This window comes from Neofelis nebulosa, chromosome 5 (genome assembly GCF_028018385.1).
Source record: "Neofelis nebulosa isolate mNeoNeb1 chromosome 5, mNeoNeb1.pri, whole genome shotgun sequence".
NCBI lineage: Eukaryota > Metazoa > Chordata > Mammalia > Carnivora > Felidae > Neofelis > Neofelis nebulosa.
In genome coordinates, this window is record NC_080786.1 from 152,360,296 (window position 1) to 152,374,717 (window position 14,422).

General features: G+C 45.5%; 1 protein-coding gene across 10 annotated transcripts in view; it reads right to left on the reverse strand.

Annotated features, from left to right (window-relative positions):
• Positions 1-10,922: 10,922 nt before the first annotated feature.
• Positions 10,923-14,422, reverse strand: part of ERG (ETS transcription factor ERG) — a 263,074-nt gene continuing 259,574 nt past the window's right edge. For all 10 annotated transcript variants that reach the window (XM_058732009.1, XM_058732010.1, XM_058732014.1 and 7 more), the window contains one exon: positions 10,923-12,810. In XM_058732009.1, the coding sequence (XP_058587992.1) occupies positions 12,290-12,810 (521 nt within the window). In that variant the 3' untranslated portion in view covers positions 10,923-12,289. The remainder of the gene's footprint in view (positions 12,811-14,422) is intronic.

Below are 14,422 nucleotides of genomic sequence, written 5' to 3' on the forward strand. Positions count from 1 at the left end.
CAAACTCTGACTCAACTTTGGTTGAGTCAAACTCTCAAACATCTCAAAGAGTTTAGTTGTTACTAAACAACTCTGATTCTTAATTACTATAACATTCTAAGATTTAGTACGGCGGAGGACAAAAAAAACCCATAAAATGTAGGCAGGCTGTGTTTTCTTCAAGGACGTCTTGGTTAATCTGGTTCTCTGTAAAGATTTTAGAGATCAGCTTGTAAAGTTAAAAAAAAAACTGTTGGGAGTTTTTGACAGGAGTTGCAGTGAACGTCTAGGTGATTTTGCAAATAATAGACATCTTTACAACATTGAATCATCAAATCCATGAATGTGATTCATCTCTTTATTTCAGTCTTCTTTGATGTCTCTCAATGAAGTTTTATTATTTTTCCATAGAGATCTTGCGCATGTTTGTTAGATTTATTCTTAGATACTGCATATTTTTATGCTGTTGTAAATGATACATTTTAAGCTTAATTTTCTAGATGTATCCCATAGAAATGTAATTGAGTTTTTATTTCAGTAATTTTGCTAAAACTCTTAGAAATTCAAAAAATTAACCTAAGGATTAATTTGGATTTTCTATATGCACAGCCATATTTTCTGTGTATAATGAACTATTCCTTAAATTTTTCTTTGTCTTGCCTTTGTATTCTAGTGACGACCTCCAAAATTACATTGAACAGAAATGGTAATATTAGGCACCTTTTTCTTGTTCTGGACATCAAACATACTTTCAGTTTTAAACCTTTAAGTCCCACATTTGCTGGTATGTTTTCTATAGATACCCTTTACCAGGTTAAAGAAGCCACGTTCTCTTCTCCGTTTGCTAATAGTTAATAACATAGCGAGGTTTTATTATATTAAACACATTTTCTGTTTCTATGTGTGATGATGATTTGCTCCTGTGGTGTGCTCATGTGGGGGCTACATTAATTGATTTTCCAACATTCACTCAACTTTGCATTATTTTGATAAGCCCAACTTGGTTATAATGTCGTTTCTTTATTACACATGGCTGAGTTCTATTGGCTACTACTGCTTAATATTTTTGTATCTTACATTCACAAGTGTGATTGGCTTTTTCGTACCGTCTGTTGATTTTGCTATCAAGGTTATGTTACCGTTATAAATTATATTGAGGATTGTTTCTTCTTTTTATATTCCTTCTAATATTTTGGGCAATTTTTGAACCATTTTCAGCTTGAATATTTGGTTGATCTCACGATGAAGCCATCTGGCTTGTAGGTTTCTTTGTGGGCAGATTTTTGAGGAGTCATTCCATTTCTTTAATGGCTGTAAGACTATTCAGGCTTTCTACTTCTTCAATCGTATGTGGTCTGTTTTATTTGTTATAAGAACTTGTCAATTCAATCTAATTTTCAAATGAAAAGGCATAAATTGGTTTGCAGGACACTTCCATCTTTTAAAAGTCTATAACAACCATAGTTTAATTCCTTTAGTCATTCTTAATTATTATTTAATTTGTATCTTCTCTCTTTTTTAAGAAATTTTACCAGAGATGTTTCAATTTGATTAATCTTTTACAAAACAACTTCTGTTGTTAATTATATTTTGAGTCTGAGTTTCACGCTGTGCCCTCATGTGTACATATCCACTTTTCTCTCTCTTTTTTTTTTAAATTTTTGTTTGTACTGCTGTTCTTACACTAAGTTTTAAAAATGGATGTTCAGCCTACTAATTGTTACCCATTTTTCTATTCCAATATAACCATTGAAGACTGTAAACTTCTTTCTATATGCTGCTTTAGCTACATTCCACAAATTTTTGATATGTATTTTCATTTTATGATGTCATCCTTTCTAGCTTCCATTATAATTTCTTTTTTGAAAAATGCTAGCATATTGCTTATGTACAGTTTTTCTACTTGACTTTTTAAAAAATGGTCTTCAACATAATTTGGGTCAGAGAAGGTATTTTATGACTTTAATCCTTTAAATGTGTGGAGACTTGCCTAATAAGCCTACATATGGAGATTTTTATAAATGATCCGTATGTGTTTGAAAACAATGTCTATTCCTTAGTTGTTGAGGATAATTCCCTAACTTCATTAGGGCAGGTTTGTTAATAATATTACGTCTTCCTGATTTTTTTCCACTTGTGTTACCAATAACTGAGATAAGTATATTGATACGTGAATATGAACCTGGTGTAAGACACTGCATTATTTTCTTTTCAAATCAAAACGAGGGGCGCCTGGGTGGCTCAGTTGGTTAAGCATCCAACTCTGGATTTCAGTTCAGGTCATGATCTCATGGTTGGTGAGTTCGAGCCCCACATCGGATTGGGATTCTCCCTCTCTCTGCCCCTTCCCCCACTTGTGTGCACTCTTTCTCTGTTCCTCCCCCGTTTGTGCTCTCTCTCTCTAATAAACTTAAACAAAATACAATAAAAAATGAAATTGACTCCACCCAGAATGGGTGAGGACTTTGAATCTTTGAATGTCATCATCATGATGGGTTCCTCCATTTCCACGTCCTGGAAGTGAAAGCTTGCCCCAAACCCTAGAGATTCTTGCTTCAGTATCAAGCAGGGTCCATAATAGGGCTGGAATCTCCAGGATTGGGCTCCAGCTCCCTAGGGGCATCATAAGCCATATCTCTGAATTCGTATCACTTCAGTGCCTACACATTCATGATGGTGTAGATCCCCACTGCTGGTGAATCCCGTAGACCATAATCTTCTCCCATTCTTGGGGTAACTCCTCCCAACCTCGCTCCTGTCTTAGCACTATTCTTATCTCTTTTACACATTATTCTCAATAATTCCTTCCTCAAGAACCTTCGGAACACAATTAAAGCTCATCTATCTTGGACTTAGGGTTGAAAGAATAAGATGCCGAGAGTTAAGATCAGGTATCTTAACTTGTAAAAAAAAAAAACAAAACAGGCATGCATCATTACACACAAAGGTGAGCACTTGTGTAAATATACTAATGGATACTTGTGTATCCCTCGAAAATCTCCCGCTCCTGAAATACCGTCCCCTTCAGGAAGCCTTCCTTAAGCAGCGCACTTAGCGTGACCTCTCCTTCTTTGTAATATTCACATGTAGATCATATACTGTCTTACACTGGAGACTTTCATGTACCTTTTCACTTCCCTCTAGATTATAATCTCTCCAAGGGCCACAACTCTGTCACACCTTTCTGCGCTTCTCACAGGGCTATGAACTGAAGACACAAAAGAAATGTTCGAAAAATGGAAGCCAACATTCTTGCTCCTCATGGGTTTATACTGAATTCCGATAATCATGGTAAAATATTCCTTTCCAAAAACCACGCCTATAGAGTCTGGTCCACAGTTGGAAGAAAGCGGGAACGGGGGTGAAGAACTTGACAAAGAAGAGGGGACATTCTGGGAGGTTCACCAGCAGTAAACAGAGAAAGCACCCTTAGAGAGACTTCCCAAGAAAACTAACGGAAGATGTAGTTTCCAAGAATCCTTGGCCTCTCAAAAGATAGCCATCAACCGAAGCTAAATATTCTGTAGCCTGGACCGATTTGGCTTCATTTTGTAGAACTTATTTACGTGACTTGTGTGACACTCCATAGGAAGGCCGGGGTCCGTTCACGGGCACCTCCACTGCGGGTTTGTCATGAGGCCTCTGGTAATAATTGTAGCTCAGTCTCTTGCCGGCCAGAGCTACACCCAACAACACACACACACAGCTGGACATCACGCATTCACTGTTCGGCCTCCCTCCACCTGTCTTCCCCTCCTACTGGTTTTTTCCTCCTCCACCTGCCTTCCCACCATTGCGTGAGTAAGCGTTTGTCTGGCCGTCCTGTGACGGCTGTCCATCCTAGGATCGTATCCTTAAGTCAGCTTCCTTGGAGAGGTAGACCAGCACAGTGCCTACGCTCGGCAGTCAGACACACCTTCATTCAAGTCTGTTTTCTCCTGCTTCACAGCCAGGTGAAACTGAATAAAACGATCTTAACAAGCTCTCAGCTTTAATTGAGCCAATAGCATAGAACGCGTTGGTGTTTTCTTAATTGGAAGAGAGCAATTTAACTGTAAGCGTGGACCGGACAGCATTGGTTTAAAACTCAGTGATCATCGCATAATCCCACTTTCAAAACGCTTTGTGCCACATGAATGCAAATGAGGAGAAGCACAGACAGGGGCACAGTGTCAGGTCAGAAGACAGAGAAGAGGCATTTCTTCTTTTTTTTTTTTTTTTTTTTTTTAAATTTTTTTTTCAACGTTTTTTATTTATTTTTGGGACAGAGAGAGACAGAGCATGAACGGGGGAGGGGCAGAGAGAGAGGGAGACACAGAATCGGAAACAGGCTCCAGGCTCCGAGCTATCAGCCCAGAGCCTGACGCGGGGCTCGAACTCACGGACCGCGAGATCGTGACCTGGCTGAAGTCGGACGCTTAACCGACTGCGCCACCCAGGCGCCCCAAGAGGCATTTCTTCTAAGGAGAGCTGCCGCCTTGACCGAGTGGAGGTTGGTTCCACCATTAAGACGGAACCATTCTTCTCCGCTACGCATGTTTCCAGCAGGGTGCAGGAAGGGTGTAGAGGGGAGGAGGACATTCCCCCAGTTCCTCTCGCTCCGTCCCCGCCCCTTCCGCTCTCTCCCACAGGAAGAGGCGGGACCTATCCTCTGAAAAGGATCTTTCTCCTTGGGGGTCGCCTCCTTTAAAGAAGCCAAGTGGTTTCTTCCCCTGCCAACCTTCCCCCAAGTTCTTCCTCACCTTCTAATCAAGAGACTTTGCCAAAGAGCTTCATAACTTCTACCCCAAATTCTTTCTTACACATTTTAACGTCTGCCTCCACCCCTTCCTTAGGGTCTTAAGAGGCCAGAAGCTTGGGCTGACCGCCTGCCATGTCAGCTGGAAGGCAGGAATGGTTTGTCTGGAGCTGGGTTGAGGGTGTCGGGAGGGCAGCCTGACACATTTTTTGCTGTGCCATGTCTGATGCTGAGCAGGCTGTGACCAAGAGCACCACCCCCCCACCAGGTATGCCTTTATGAAAAAGTGCTGTAGGAGGCTGGTCTTTCTTCCCAGAGAGGAAACATGGAGGGATGGTTCAGTGGTCCCTCCAGTTGGCGGCTGTGGCCATGCACCTGGCCCTGTGTTGTCGACAGATACCATGTGTTTTAACCTCCAAGTCAGCCTTGAAGACACGGCCACACCACCAGTAAATTCAGGAAGACTCTAGTACCTATGGGACACCTAACCCCCACATGTGCTCATGCCCTTAAGACTAAGTGGTAGGAGACTCCTAGGCCGTCACGCATCTCAGACCCTCTTCCCTGATCTAGGTACGTGTATGTATGACGTGGAATCATTTTGTAGAACCCGCACTGCAAAGAAGTGAAAAAGTCCGAAACAACCAAGTAGTCTGCTTGCCATTTGCTGCTAAATACCTGAAGAGTCACGTGGTCCCCAGTGAGCATGCCCACATCCAGGAACTCCTGGGCCAGAGGCAGCTTCTCCGTTGAAAAGTTCTTCCTTGAGGGGCGCCTGGGTGGGTCAGTTGGTTGAGCCTCTGACTTCGCTCAGGTCACGATCTCACAGTTCATGGGTTCGAGCCCCACGTCGGGCTCTGTGCTGACAGCTCGGAGCCTGGAGCCTGCTTCGGATGCTGTGTCTCCCTCTCTCTCTGCCCCTCCCCCGCTCACACTCTGTCTCTCAAACATAAATAAACATTAAAAAAAAAAAAAGGTTCTTCCTTGAGTTTGCGCAGTTGGCATCCCTGCTGAGTGCACCTTTGGTCCACACATTACCTTTCCGGATGTTCACGCATGCACGCAGCTCAAGACATTTATTGACAGCTTAATATTGCCATGCACCACGCTGGGGCCTGTGTTGATGGACCTTAAAAGCAACCTTGCTTCCATGAGAGACACTGAACGGTGCCTTCAGTAACTCCTTCATGGCATAGCCTTGAGCTCATTCGTTGCCCCCGTCTCTCTCTCTCCACTGGGCTTGCTCTAGCTGGCCTGTGTCCCTCGGCAAGTGTTATGTCCAGAAATGATGCTGGAATCGGTTCAAAATGGAATAAATAACTCCTATTTTACAATCCATTTTAGAAAATGCAACGCAAATTTTAGTAGTCATGCCATGCCCCCCCCACCCCTACCCCCTGCCATGTCCTATCAAGACAAGGAAAAATAGATTAAGAGTAGAGGTTTGAGAGTCAGCACAGGGGCAAGTATGATCTCGGGAAGGCACGGTAAATTGTTGAATCTTGGTGTCAGCATTTTCATCTTTAATATGTTATCAGGAGGGCAATTGGGAGAAGTAATAAAATAATGCATTTGAAGTGCTCAGTATGGCGTCTGCCCTTAGCTCAGTAAATGTTGGTCATTCTGCATATCGCTAAATCCCTAAGGTTCTTTTCACACGTGCTTCTGTTCTCAGGTGTTTTTGACACAGCATGGGTCCTAACATCACTGAGTCCCGGTAAGCGTGTTAAGCTAGCTCTGTTCCTTCAGCCTGCTCTTTAGGATCCTGCGTTCAGCATATAACCCATTGTCCTCATCTAACCCGTTTATCAAATAACCTACTGGAGTTTGTCCTCAGCGTACCTTCTATGTCCTCATCCTACTGAGGCGTGGAGTTTGTCCCTGGGATCTTCCTTCCAGATAAGTGTTGGTCTTTTTTTTAAAATTTTTTTTAATCTTTATTTATTTTTGAGAGACAGAGTATGAGCAGAGGAAGAGCAGAGAGAGACACAGAATCCGAAGCAGGCTCCAGGCCCTGAGCTGTCAGCACAGAGCCCGACGCGGGGCTCGAACTCACAAACCATGAGATCATGACCTGAGCCGAAGTCTGACGCTCAACCAACCGAGCCACCCAGGGGCCCCTAAGTGTTGATCTTTTAATGAGTACTCTTTGGCTAGGCTCACTCAGCCAGTCATGACGTTGTAAAATCTCAAAACCATTTTTTTATGAAGTTCTCTCGGAATGAAATTCTGGCTACCATTCTGTAGTATTTTCTTTAGGAAGAATGCTGTGTGTCTATGGAACATGAAAAGCGCCTCTGTTTCTTGTCTCCATAAAGCTCTTACATTTAACATGCTTCCTCCATAAATCTGTAATTCAAAATGTCTGGCACAAATCACAATCAAATATTATTATGGCTTGCCTCAACAGAATAATATTTTGTAAAAAACGTTTATGAGAAAATGAACGAAGCTATTTTGCTTTATAAAATCAGTTTAAAATAAGTTAGAAAAGTGTGCATAGTTCTTTGCATATAGAAATAACTTGGGTTCCTTTTTAGCTAGAATCAAATGAATATGTAGATATCGTTGAACAGTTAACATTAGCCTGTCCAGGTTCAACATAAAGCTTTTCAGATTAGTCAGATTAAGAGCATCAGACGTGCCGAAAGAGGTCCATGTTGCCAGGGGAGAGAGGAAGCCACGGAGCACATGGCTTCAGATATACAAAGCTACTGAATTGTGGCTGGTCTTTTTGGCAATGTGCATTTTAGGGGGGTTTCATTGACCAGCGGTGCTTAGAACAAGGTAGAAGGCAGGCAACATATCCATGGTATGTAGCCATAATTCTAATATGGCCACCAAGATTCCCGTCCTCTAGTGTAGATGCCCTACCTACATAGTGCTCACTTCTGGTGTGTGAGCAGCTCTTGTGAATATGACTCACTCTCATGATTCAGTTATATTCTATGACAAAAGGACAGTTTCAGATGCAATTAAGGTCTCTAATGAGCTAAGTTTGGGTTAATTTTAAAAAGGGTGTTAACGTAGGTGGGCCTCGTCTAATCAAGCGAACCTTTAAAAGAAGTCTAAGAGATTCAACATGAAAGAGATGCTCCTGCTGGCCTCGAAGAAGCAACTGCCTTGATGCAGAGAGGGCCATGTGGCAAGGACTCTAAGTGGCCTCTATGAGTTGAGAGTGATCCCTAGGTGACAGCTGGTAAGGAAATGAGACCTCAGTCCTACAACTGCAAGGAACCAAATTCTGCCAACAACCAGTGAGCTAGGAAAAGGACCCCAGCCTCAAGGGAGATCATCATCCCTTCTGACTCCTTGATTTCAACCTGGTGAGACCCTGAGCAGAAGACCCAGTTACACTGTGCCTGGACTCCTGACCCACACAAACTGTGACATAATTACTGTGCCTTGTTTCAGACTGCTGAGTTCATGGTCATTTGTTACTCGGCAGTAGGTAACTAATACACATGGGGGTGACTTATCAGTCAGGAGGAGAACTGCTCAGAGGGCCTGTAACTCAAGAGGACACGTCCAGAGGCAATTGGTTCCCCTGGTGGTGGATTTTCAAGTGGCCACAGAAAAACCAGTACAGGATAGAGATTTCCCACTGAACCTCATGCTTGGAGACAGAGTCTCTGTCCACCCACTGCAGTGGGTCTTAAACCTCAGTATGCTTGAGAGAACCCATGGCAGGGCCCTACCCATAGAGTTTCTGATTCAGAAGGTCTGGGGCAGGGCCTAAGAATCTGCATGGCTGGCAAGTTCCCAAGTGAGGCTGATGATGCTGGCCCTCGGAGCTCACTTGGAGAACCATGGCTCTCTGATAAAGAAGTTCTAGCTATGTTTCGCATTTGATTTCAACGTCCAGCCTTTTCCTCATTTGATTTGAAAATCTTTTGACAAATTTTTACAACCAAGGTTAAGATAAAGAGAAGGAACCGAAATTGCTATGTAACTTTGCGTAGTATGAAGTGTTTTTTATTCTCTGATTAGCCACCCCAGAGCTTCTGTTTGGGTGGAGTGACTAGAGAGCAATTAAACCAGGCTTTAAGAAATCACACTGGGGGCACCTGGGTGGTTCAGTGAGTTGAGCGTCCAACTTGGGCTCAGATCATGATCTCGTGGTTCGTGAGTTCAAGCCCCGCATCAGGCTCTGTGCTGACAGCCCAGAGCTTGGAGCCTGCTTCGGATTCTGTGTTTCCCTCTCTCTCTGCCTCTACCCTGCTTGTGCTCTGTCATTCTCTCTCTCTCTCTCTAAAAAAAAAAAAACATTAAAAAATAATAAAATCACACTGTATCCACAGTTAGAGGTCCATTTGAGAGCCTGCAGGACACCCGTGTTTTCCCCACTTGCCATCATCTCCCAGTTCCAGGGCTTTAGGAGTCTATGCCGTGCCCGCTATCCAAGGCAAGCCCCTCTGGGCCCTCATCCCCAGGTGGCAGGTGCCGCAGCAGCACAGACCGGCGCTTGGGAGGGACAACACCTCCTCCGAATGCATCAGTCCCGACATATGGTTTCACCATGGAGTCTTCGAGACTTGGCAAAGGCAGCAGACTGGGAGCATAAATGAAGTCTTGCCTGAGATTTGGGAAGAGCAGAGATGCTACCAAGTACCCAAAAGGCTACGGTGGGGCTTCCACAAAGCCCAGAAGGCCATTTAAGACAAAACTGGACGAATGTCTCGCTGGGAGAAGCGATGCCATGCAGGGGTCAGGAGCGTACATCAGGGCAAACGAAGAAACGGGAGAAGCTGAGAAGGAAAAGGTCCTTCGTGTAATTATGAATATGAACTGAAGAGTGCTTTGGAGTTAGACTAAGACAGGAGCAGATAGCGAATGTTATTTTGAGATGTAATTTAAGAATTATTTATTTGGGAGAACACAGGAGTATCGTGTCATCCAAAATCATCTCGGCTGCTCACGCTTGTCGTAAAGCTTGCTAATCATCTGGGCTGGGTGGGTGTTGGAGAGCCTAACTGAAAACATCTGCTAAAATGGAATATGCTAATCAGGTCTTATTTTTATGATTTTGCTCACGATATAATTCTGAAGGAGTGGAATGGAGTGATCATCTGAGTAAACTCATATTTATATGCAAAATGTAGGTGTCTTTGACTCTGCATTTCAAAACGGAGATGATGGATTTTTTCCATTAGAAACGTTTGGGTCACCCCAGCTGCCAGCTTTCATGTTTTTATTCCCCCCACCCCCCCAGGAGATACAGGCACTTTATGGGCCTTTCCCAAGCTGCCGCAAAATGATTGATGGTTGGACTTCTTTTAATCCAAGTAATGCAGAGCGTCTGAAGCTTTGGTAATCGGATCCTACTGACTTTAAAGACCACTGCCAAAATATCCATAGCACAGAGGTTTGGCAACTTGATTTAATCATAGCGAAAGACTTACAAAGTGCGAAACGAGCCCCAAGACGGCTATGAAATGGGCCAGTTCAGAAACTGACTCAGGCTAAGAAGTTGTTCGATTTTGGTGCGTCTCCCTTGCTTTGTATCCCACCTCTTGAACTGCCTTCACCTTGGCCAAAGTTGGGGGCAGGTAACACACACAGAAGAGAGAAGATGTCAAGGGCAACCAACGACTTCAGATCGTAGGAATAGTGTCTGCGGACATGTGAGGCTCAAGGCTGGCAAACCCCAAACCACAGTGCCCAGATCATCCCAGCGTGGGAAGATTAAGGCAACTGTGGACCCGGCCAGGGCCTCTCAAAGGGAAGCCAAGTGGTAAACTTAGAAGCCATCCCTTGTTCCTGTAAAGTGAGAAACTGGCTGTCCACGACACTTTATTGACCAACAAGGTTACAGTTTGTGCTAAGAGCAGTAGATCGGTTCGCTGTTCAACCAATGTTTTATGATCCTGGCAGGGACTGAGGGTGATCTGTGACCAGGTGCTTCTCTGGAATTTCTGTCACAACCCCCGCTCGAGAGGCCTCTTTCCATTCTGGGCACACACACATGGAGGTTCCAATGTGAAACCTTTGGTCATCTGCTCCAGAAAGACGAGGAGGAAGAGAGAGTGAGCAGGAAGGGCCTGGAGAGGCCAACTCCGTTTGGGCGCCAAACATCCTATTTGCTTGGCTCTCGCTTGCACGAATTCCCGGACAAAATAAAACCAGAACACAAGACCCGAAGTTCAGCACACATCTCTGCTAGGCAACTTCAGTCGCTAACAAAGTGCAAATGCGGACTCCCGGGTCAATCTGATTTGCCATGCTAGGCCAAGCTTGTTTTATTACATACATTCTGCATTCTAAGAACTAATAACTTCATATTGTAAACATTAAGCATACAGAGTTAAAATTCAAGGCCACATTCTATCATTGATTGTCTCTTTTGTCGTGTATCTTTGGCTGGCCGAGATCAACTCGTAGTGTATAAATGCATAAGTTATATAATTATTATATAAAAAGGGGGGAAAAAACATTGGCTTGTATACTTCATTCTGACAAACGCACAGCGTTTGCGACTCGAAAGGAAACCCGGAGCCTCTGCCCAACCCAAACGCCTAGATGGTTTCCGATGGCAGCATCGAAGAAGGCTACCCACCTCTTACCTGACCCTGCGGGGAACAGAGCCCCCCCCCCCCCCCATAACGATGAGGTCCCGAATGTTTCTTTTAAATATCAGACAATTCCAGTTAAATTTTTCTTTTGACAAACAAACAAACAAAAAAGAGAGATGCGTATTCTTGTTCCTGAATTCTACTACTTCCCCTCGTCCTGGACGCCATATTCTTCCTCTTAACACTGGGTTTGGTAGGGCACCGACCAATGAACCCGCAAGTCTCCCGACTCAGTCTCCGGCCTCTGCACTGTCCCAAGTCCAGTCTCCACTGCTTGACAAGCGTCTCCCCCAGCCCTCTGGCCTCCTCCTCCTCCGCTCCCTTCTCTTGCACCTCCTCCAGCCCTCTGTCTACAACCACACGCTCGCTGTCCGCAGACGGCCCCGGCCCCACCGCCGGGCTCAGTTCCCCTGATACCGTCCGGGAGCTGTGGCTCTCCCCCGAACGGAACGCATCTGATTTCACCCAAACAGCACGTTCTACTGAGTTCCATCTCGGTATCTGTCGACGGGCCACGGTCTCTCTCTTTTCTTTTTTGATATGTTTCTATTTTTAAATACAGGTAGTTTTCCTTAAAATGACATGTAAATGGTATGTCAGGGGAAGGCTGTGTTACCACTCTCACTGTACTTGAATCCCCGTTTGCACTCGCGGGACCCCAAACTCCCCTCTGAAGTTTATACGCTTCTTAAGAACGCTTTCTTTGGCACTTTGTCCTCGTGAGTTCTTCAGGCTTCTACTTACGATGTCTTTTACAAGGTGGGTCCACACCCGAGGTGTCCAGATAACGTTACATTTTTCGCATCCTCTTTATTCCTGGAGTAATACTTGAGTAAATCCCTCCCGTTAAGAGTCTTTGGATCTCGTCCCTGGCTTCCTTCCCCAGCGCCAGTCAAGCTTTTACATTCCTCTTGAGGCACTTTTGATTCACGTTCTCCGATAGAGTTGGTGGCAATTTCTTGGTGATTGTATGCTGTTGGGAAAGGCGTCCCTCAGGTCGTTAGTAGTAAGTGCCCAGATGAGAAGGCATGTGGCTGCCCGGAAGCCTAGTGTTGGGGTATATACCTCCGGTTGGCGAATTCCAGTAGGGGTTTGGGGCGGCGAAGAAACTGGACGAGGTCACGGGTAGGGCGGGAGGGTGGGGGGCCACAAAGTTCATCTTCTGTGGGTGGGCGTGATAGGAGCCCATGTAAGGGAGGTCTGAGGGGTACTTGTACAGAGATGATTCTGGAGGGTGGGGCTGGAGGGCCTGGGCGATCCCGTGGAAGTCAAACTTGTAGGCGTAGCGCTTCCCGTGGACTTTGGTCATGATATTTTTGTCATAGTAGTAGCGGAGGGCGCGGCTGAGTTTGTCGTAGTTCATATTGGGTTTGCTTTTCCGTTCTCCCCAGCGCCGGGCCACCTCATCGGGGTCCGTCATCTTGAACTCCCCGTTGGTGCCTTCCCAGGTGATGCAGTTGGAGTTCGAGCTGTCCGACAGGAGCTCCAGGAGGAACTGCCACAGCTGAATCTGCCCACTCCCTGAGGGGGGGGGGAAGGAAACAGAAGACCAGTGAGAACAGGTTCCGAGCTAAAGGCAGTGTTTCTTCAGAGACGGAAGCGGGTGCTTAGTGGTGTTCCCTGCAGACGCCTTAACCTGCCTGCGCGCCCGTCCCTCGGCTGCTGGGGATGGTGGCTGCCTTCCTCCCTCTTCTCCAGAATATTGCCCTTGGCTGAACAGCAGTTGCTTCACCTCCCCCCCGACCCCCCAGGGCAACCCCCAGCCAGAGGGGCTGACACCGTGCACCACAGGCCCGTCTCACTGCCTCAAGGAGGGGCCAGCTCTGTGATGCTGTTCATCCTCGTGAGCTCCTTGCAGGACCAGACCAGAGCAAGGCTCCGGCTAAGGCCACCAGCCCCCGCAGCCTTGCCTCTGCCCTGTCTGCTTCATCACTGCCTCTCTCCCAGAGACACACAATGAACTGAGCACCTGCACAAGTATCGGCATCCCAAGTTCTGTGTCTTGGGAACAGGGTCTTCGCTGAGGATCTTTGGTGATATCGGGGTCATCCACAGATCCAAGTAATGCAACGCAAAGAATTTCTGTGGGGCAAAGTTTAGGTTGGTCCCATCCATGTCTGACTTCCTTAGAAGCATAGCCAAGCCAACTCTGTGTTTCAGGGGTGAAAGGGTTTATTTTTCCTATTTTGCGAGGCAGAAAGTGCCATTATGTTGATGGCAGTAATGACTTAACACCATTTATATTGGCGAGGTCAAGTAAAATAATAAAAGTCATATTTAGGAAATGAACTTCTAAAAGTTTATGGAAAAAATAGAGAATGGAAGTAAACACCGTTATTTCTAACATAACATTTTGCTGGCACCCAGAAAGCAATTCTGTCAAAACTTTTCCTAGAACAGAATTAACCCACTCAAAATGAGGAAGTTTAGAAAAAGTTGGCTCTTTTTCAAACCAGATCACCTATTTCCAGTATTTAGGCAACTGCATCGTAACGGAAATCCACGGGCTGCCCTCGCATTGCGATGCCAGTTGTGTTCAGAAGTTTCCAGAAGAAAATCTGCAGCAGTGAGTGACTGCAAGCCCTTCTGGGGAACCAAATGAGACTCCACCTTCATCAGCCAGATCTCAGTTAGCTGGGGGCACACAGAATTGTGTTTGATCCCACTGGAGAGACACATGGGTGTGCCTTTCAGCTCTTATTAAGTTTCGAGAAAAATCCAGGCATATCGTTCCAGCCACCACGTTACACTATTTTAAGATGACTTATGGCTTCCTCCAGGGAAGCAGCATGTAAATATCGACAGCAGTATTGAGCACCAGGAGGAACTAAGATGTGCTGAACAGATTTTAGAAGCTTTGAAAGTAACTAAGAGGCCTGGCTTTCCTCCCAAACTCCAGCTCGAACACTGCCTCAGGCTTGTACCAAAAAGATGACTTTTTTAAACGTTTATTTCTTTTTGAGAGAGAGACACAGAGAGAGCATGAGTGGGGGAGGGGCAGAGAGAGAGGGAGACGCAGACTCCCAAGCAGGCTCTGAGCTGTCAGCACAAGGCCCGACGCGGGGCTCAAACTCATGAACTGCGAGATCATGACCTGAGCAGAAGTCAGATGCCTAACCGACGGAGCCCCCCA